Source organism: Hippocampus guttulatus, chromosome 2, assembly GCF_054856545.1.
Source record: "Hippocampus guttulatus isolate MCC_2025c chromosome 2, RoL_Hgut_1.0, whole genome shotgun sequence".
Lineage (NCBI taxonomy): Eukaryota > Metazoa > Chordata > Actinopteri > Syngnathiformes > Syngnathidae > Hippocampus > Hippocampus guttulatus.
The window spans coordinates 33169786-33177291 of NC_141262.1; the positions used below are offsets into that span (position 1 = coordinate 33169786).

At 41.2% G+C, this 7506-nt stretch overlaps 1 protein-coding gene across 2 annotated transcripts; it reads left to right on the forward strand.

Moving 5' to 3' along the window:
- Positions 1-861: 861 nt before the first annotated feature.
- hbegfa (heparin-binding EGF-like growth factor a) lies at positions 862-5669 on the forward strand. Of its 2 annotated transcripts, XM_086105762.1 has the most exons (6): positions 865-1119; positions 1796-2050; positions 2130-2328; positions 3150-3305; positions 3445-3531; positions 4519-5669. In XM_086105762.1, exons 1-5 carry the CDS (start codon positions 1077-1079, stop codon positions 3515-3517), a joined length of 726 nt encoding a protein of 241 aa, XP_085961888.1. In that variant the 5' UTR covers positions 865-1076; the 3' UTR covers positions 3518-3531; positions 4519-5669. The 2 variants fall into 2 exon arrangements, with proteins under 2 accessions (XP_085961889.1, XP_085961888.1); XM_086105763.1 differs by lacking the exon at positions 3445-3531 and having other exon boundaries at positions 862-1119.
- Positions 5670-7506: the final 1837 nt, after the last annotated feature.

The window sequence follows — 7506 nt, forward strand, 5'->3', positions numbered from 1 at the left end:
GTGAGAGTTTGGAGGCACTGATTAGGTCAGTGAGAAGAGAATCAGTGAAGGTGCGCTCGATTTGCTCCAATTATTGTCCATTAAGGGACAACGTGCACGTCATGACCATTTCGAGGGCACGCTCTATTTCATGCACACGAAATAATAGTTCGTGTACACTAAGTAGTAATCGGTGTGCACGAAATAGGAATCAGTGTGCACAAATAAGTAGTTTGTGTGCACAAATTAATTATTCGTTAACACAAATTAGTAATTCGTGCGCACAAGGTAGTTTTTTCAGTTGTCACGTTTGGGGCTCCGAATGTCTCATAATTTGGGCGTTGCGTTGGATGACCTGACAGCTGGCAGTCTTTTGCCATAGTTTTTGTAGTACCAGTAAACACCACAAGATTGTGCAAGCGAGCAAAGAATGTTCTCCTGTCATCTCACTGCTGCCTGCCCGTTATTTTCTCCTGCTTTTAGTGGTTATTTGTAGTGAATGGATAAATTACGGACATCTGTAAAATATGAGTAAGCATTTACTACATTTACACTCTGTTGTCTGAATAATCTCTGAATCCCCAAAGCCACAGTGCTCTCCAAAACAGTTTAACTGCACTATACAATACGCTTCTATCACGTTGTATGGTTAAAATTGAAGGACGGTATTTGAGATTGTCACTATCTACATTTGTCCAGTCTCTTATTGTGTATTTATGTATTTTGTTTACTTAATTTCATTACTCCACTGGGTAATGTTTCTAGCATCGTTGCTGTGATCATGACCGGGATGCAGTGAGCATTACTAAACTATAATACAAAACGTGCGCGCGCGCGTGTGTGTGTGTGTGCGCGCGCGCGTGTGTGGGCGCGGCCAAGATCGCTTGGCACTTAAATACGCCGGAGACTCTCTTTTGACGCTCTTTCGCTCCGCATTACACATCGCTCCCTTCGTGTCAAGTACCACCAAGTGGTCGAAATATTCCTGGCGGAATAAACTGAGACAAACCCACCAGAAAAAAATCAAAGGATTATTAATATTTATTTATTTATTTATTTTAAGTTGTCCCCCCCTACTTCAACAAGTCTTGCCAATCATGAGGATTTGGAGTGTTGTGCTTTTGGTGCTTCACGCCCTGGGTAAGCTTGCACGTTGAATTACTTCCATTATTTTGGTTTTGAATGCCTCTTTCTGCGTGACACCGTACCGCATTAGATTCGTTATAAAAACCCACAAGCCACGACAGCGCTATAAAATGACTTGTAAACCTGCTAACCTTTTTTTCCGCCAATCATTTTCACAATGCCAGGACTATCCTATCCAGAAACTAATGGGACCGTCTCGCTATTTCAGAGCATGCTTTTATGTAACTGGATCCATTTATTTTTAACTCATATTCTTGCCTGACATTCGCTAGACTGTCTGCTTAGAACTCTTGAATGTGGACTGTTGTGAGTGCGGGGGAACGTTTTATTGTATAGTTTAAGAATTAGACTGAGATTGTTTAAATGTCAAAAGTGTCTCAGGGAAAATGTCATGAACAATGTAAATTCTGATCCAGTGTGCCCTTGAGCAAGGCAGTAAATAAGCACCCCCCAAGCCCCACTCAGCTAGTTATATGTGCGCGTCTTTGGTAGCTCTAACATTAAAAAATGGCTTACAGTCCAATCCCACTTTCAAAGCCTCGGAAGCATGTTTCAACTTGTCCAGAGAGGTCCGCCCACCTTGGCACACTCTTCACTTCCCCCAAATACGAGCAATTCCAGTTTGTGTGATTCGTAACCTCCTCCCATTGTTTGCTTTTCTTTTGTCCAGTGGCGTCCAGACTGGCGTGTGGTGCGGCGGTGGACCGGTATGACAGCGACAGGCAGCGGCACCCGCACACGGCTGTCATCAACTTCCAGGACACCAGCAAAGATGGAAGGCCAGAGGTGGAGAGCCCAAGAGGAGGCCCAACACTCGCGATATCACAGGAGGATGAGGATGAGGAGTATGATGATGAATACTACGAGGATGGGAAAGAATATGAGGACAGCACGTCCGGGGATGATGAAGTGGAAATACCAAGAGGTGAGGTCTTGAGAATCATCTCAGATATTATAATAACAACACTTCTGTCAGATTTGTTGACATTGTGTGTTTTATTTAGTTGCTATGTCAAGCAAGCCCCGAGACCCATCTGTCATCCTGGAGGCAGCAAGCACAGAAGGACAGAGAAGGCGAGGAAAGGGAAGAAAGAAGGGAAAAGGGAAAGGAAAGAAGAGGAATCCTTGCTTGAAGAAGTATAAAGATTTCTGCATCCACGGCACCTGTCAGTACCTGAGGAACATCCGACTTCCATCTTGTGTGTGAGTGCCACATCCAGTTTCAAAATTGGACACTTTCCATGGGAATTAATGGGAAATGTTGGGAAAGAAATTTAATAAACCATGAACAAAATTGAAGATTAGACTTACGGAACTTTAATGTGGCTGTGCAAAATCGATTTTAGCATAATGCTGACGAAAGCAACCAGATTTCATGCAAGTACAGCAGCACCTTGCATGTATTTGAATAAGATACCTTTCCATGAAATTACCCTCAGCTCCCAGTTAATTTCCAATTTGTATTTACAGTGAGCCCCGCCATTCTCAGGGGATGCTGACTAGGCTGGCCGGCGAAAAGCGTAAATTCACATATAATTGACGGCCATCGTTAGCCTATGCATGCACTGCACGTACTGCATGTCGAAAACCAATTTAAATGAAAAAATCGGTTTTCGTTTAACCAAACTGTATCAAATGGTTGCGTTTTAAAACGTTACCATCCTTGAATCGTATTGCACCCACATACATCAGGATAGATATTTAATCGTCATATGTGCGAGCTGTACATCAGCTGTAAATACCATATATTGGTCTGACATTGCTGATGATTTCTTGTCTCTTCGAATTTAATTAGCTTGAATAGTTTGGGCTTTGGAAAGTTCTTACATGTTGTGTATTATTAAACATGACAAAAGCATATATTGACTCAAAAGGCAATCCCACTGAATCGAACCAAATTGAATGATACACAGCTAATATGATGCAGAAGTCCAATGTCTTTCCAAAAACTCCCACTTTAACTCTCCATGGAACCTTTTGTGAAGCTTCCGAGTACTTAACTGGTAATTTCCCTCTGTGTGCAGGTGCCATCCGAGTTACTCCGGGGAAAGGTGTGAGTTCTTCACTTTGCCCGTTGAGAGACCTCAGGAGGGCTACAACCGCACCACGGCTCTGGCCGTGGTGGCCGTGGTTCTCTCGTCCATCTGCCTCACCATCATCGGGCTTTTACTCATGCTCAGGTGCGCCCCACACAACGTCAACGCACACAGTTCCACATACATGCACACACGCGAGCTGCGTAGGGAATTTGAAAGGATGACATGTGCAACAATTAGGCATTAAGTAGTCGTTTCAGCCCCGTTTTCTGATTGATTCCAGGTTTCACAAGCGGGGAGCGTATGATGTAGAGAATGAGGAGAAGGTCAAGTTAGGGTTAGCGTCCAACCACTGAAGAGACAAAGAGGGGTGAGTACAATCTCAGTTTAATAGTATGTTTAGGGCATTTAGTGGTACTCTATTAAAATACAGAGCGAGGCAAATTTGACAACATTTGAAAAGGACCTGATGCATTATTCTTAGTAGTTCTTAGGAGTGTTCATATAGCTGTATTTTGGGTCAGTTCTCACTCAATGCTCTTTGTGACAAGAAACCAATCAAGGGTGTCGTCCTCTCAATTCCATTTCGCCTGCAAATGGCATCAGGATAATCTGTTGGAAACCCTTGATTCAGTGATTTATGGCTCCAATAGTTTGTCCCGATACCCTCAAAAGTACTACTTCGGTATCATACCTATACTTTTTTGAATTCAAGAAGAGTCTCATGGGTGCATTACTGTAAAGCAGGAATGTGCAACTTAAAGGATAGAGGGGGCAACAGTTAATATGCTATTTTCAATATGTACTGTATATATTCTGCCTCTGCATTAAATATGTTGAATGCACTGGGAAAATTGAGGGGAAAAAATCTGTAAAGGAAAAAATTATTTGGGGGGGGGGGAAACACAGATTAACATTTCCATGAAAAACGGTGGCTTGCTCTAACCCCTCTTTCCCCAAAGCACCCAAATAAAGTGAAAAAAGATTGGGGAGGGGAGGGGGGGGCATAAATAGCCCGTGAGAGACAAATCTTAAAATAAATGAAACCTTGGAGGAATTGCACTGAACACCTCAAATCATTTAACCAACAAATGCTATTTTCAACAATAAAATGCTACATTTTTGTTCAATTGTTGAATCAAATCATGTCATCATATTATAAAACTCAAATGGCACCTAATGCCAACAAGTTTCACCACCTCTAGTTTATATTTTGCCCCGAGATACTCAAATAGACTAGATGGTGCTAGTAAAGCGCAGGACTAATATCTCACACTGACGCACGTTTCCTTCCCCGGTATTATACAAATTGCAACGCTGATCTCATTGTTTGCTCTCTTTTCTCCTCTCGCGTTAGGCAAAGGAGCGGAGATACTACCTCAAAATAGAAAGAGAAGTGAACCACAGAAGGAGGTCCTGACGAAAAGCAAAGGAACACAGACGGATGAAGAAGGGAAACAGCGGGTGTCCGCTTCACCCCTTGCTGGATGTTCACGTGAAAAAAAAAAAATGGACAGCTCAGCGTATCCCTGAAGGCCTCAGGAGAAGGCGGCCACATCTGAAAGTGGAATATAGGATGGCCCAGAGGATGGACTGGAATGGAAGTGTGGCAGGCACTTGGTAATGACAAGAAGTTGAAGAAGAAAGGAAAGGAACATTTGCTGCTTCCTGACTGTGTGAAGAGAAGTTTCAGATTGTACTGAATCTGATTCAGCATCAACACAGAAAGAGTTCAATCTGGAATTTAAAAAAAGAAAGAAAAAAAGAAAAACAGGCAGCATTTTATATTTTCCCGCACAAGTGCATTATAATTTCTTTTCTGTACAGTTAACGGTGTATTTATACTTTTTAATTTATTTATTTAAGCTAACTGTATTTATGTAGGTTTTAACCTCTTTCAACAGATCAAAATGTTTGTTACAGTGGTTTTTATATTCCTTATTGGATATTATTTATTGAAGAAAAAGTACAATGCTTTCTGCTCCTGGACACACGAAATTTTTTTTTATAAAAAATATGACACATTTTGATTTCATTTTGGCACTCAGAACATGATCAGTAGCACTGTGATTTTTTTTAGTTTTTTTTTTTTTTTTACTGATTAGTGTTATATATTTTTTAAACTGTCATTTTCACTGAAAACAAACAATCCTAAAGGCATCTTGTACAAGTAGTTTGACACATGGGACAGTTGAAGGTTCATTGGTGATAAATGTTCTCATTCAGATTTGTCCATGTCTGAGTGTTAAGTGCCAGAATGGCTTTGAAACTTTCAAAAGGGAGTCCAACATAACATTTGGGGCCTGGAGCCAAAGCACTGTTGAAAGAATTTGGATGTAAATCTCTTGTTTTTGTCCTCGTCTTACCATCAATTAAAAGACAAACACTTACAGTAACTAGCACGCAATAAAATGTGAATTCAAGTGTTAGACGCTTTCAAAAACTGCAGTTCTGAAGTGATTTTTTTTTTTTTTAATGTGACTTAATTCAATAAATCAGAATTCTTAACTCCTGTGTGCTGCATCTTCATTTACTCGGGAGTCTACAAAGTACAAACTATAACAATGATCACATTGTGTTTCAATCATCAGTTAAGTAAGGTCAAGGTTTTTTTTTAGCTTCTGGTTTCGCCGCTGGAGTAGAAAAACATTGTAAGATTTTAAAATGTCTTGCCCGGGTCACGATGAATAACGCCAACCTTTTCTGTTGGCTCAGGCGTAAGTTGTAATAATAGTCAACATAATATTTTCATTTCCTCTTCTCCTTGGCGGGGGAGCCTACTCATTTTAACTGGAGCATCTGAGTCCTGCACTCTCCTGAAAGAAGTGCACAAGTTGAGTTTGAGGTATATGGAGTTTTGGAGCCTTTGAACGTGACTTTTACAGTTTGAGAACACACCTGTCACTTTTTCGTCCTGTAAAAATAAGGAACAGAATAATTATTATCCCTCATTTAACCCTTTCCCCGACTTACAGTGTATTTTTTTCAGTTTTGGAGGGCAATTGATTAAAATCTCCAGAAATTAATGATAAATTTTATGCCCCAATCACTTTGTTTGTACTTACAGTATTTTACGTTTTACAGTGAACCCCAAATATACACAGGGGAGAGGGACCGAGCGGGAATAGCAATCTTCATAGAATTGACCACCATCACAAATGCATTGAACAATTTCTTTTTAATCCAACAACTCTTGGGGGAAAAAAACGGGGATAAACCTCGAATAAGCCCTCTAAATATTAATAATAATAATAATGATAGATTTTATTTATAAGCGCCTTTCAAGACACCCAAGGACACTTTACAATAACAAAAAACACAAAACAATACGGGTTGAGCAGCGGCAGCCAAAACGCGCCAGTGTTCACTCAACCCGAAAGTCAGAAAGAAACAAGGGAGGGAGAGGGGGAGAAAAAACCCCCCACGCTCGAACTACCCTCATTTGAGGATAATTTGAGTGAGGCAAAAAACTCCTGCACAAGCATATGACAGTTACAACAGGTCACAAGACATAAACAATGAAGACGGTGAAACAAGGGAATGTATGAGGGAGGGGGTGATGGTGGGGGACTAGCTTCCGTATATTGAATAACATTGGTCAATAGAAGAATCACTGTATAAGGTTCAAAGGGCCTAGGGCAAACATACGGCCCGCGGGCCGGAACCGGCCCGCAAATAGGTCCGATTCGGCCCGCGGATCGTTTAAAAGTGAAAAAAAATGCATTAAGGACACAGAATGAATATTTTAAATAAAATGCAATTCGTGGATTATCCGCTAGGGGCACACTGTTTTGATCGCAGTAGAAGACAACATTGTTTTGATCGGGGATGAAAACAGCAGGCTCAGTCTGTCACCGAGATTGACCCAACGCAGCAAATTATATGAAAGTGCCAATCAATGCTTCTTGAGACCAAAACAAAGGAAAGAGATGATATTTTGGTGATTCATAGCACAGTATGGTATAATGTTAATGGTTTGGCCCACTTGACATCTACCGAGTCCGCATGTGGCCCACAATGTCAAATGAGTTTGACACCCCTGGCCTAGGGTCAAACATTTCCCAAAAGAACACTTGTGCGCTCACCTGTACAGTACTGTGAAAACATGACATTGTGTTAATTTCATGCACACTCAGTTGTCCCCCATGACATAAGGATGGCACGGTCGACATCGCGGTACATGTGAGGTAATCCATTAATGTTCTCAATTTTCAATGAGCAGTCTAAAAGTGAAATGCAGAGTGTCATCATTATCATCATGACGGATCAATGAGACACTGTCCAGCCATGTGAATGCATTCAACAGATGTGCAAGATGGTGGACGCAGCAGGTTACATTGGCACA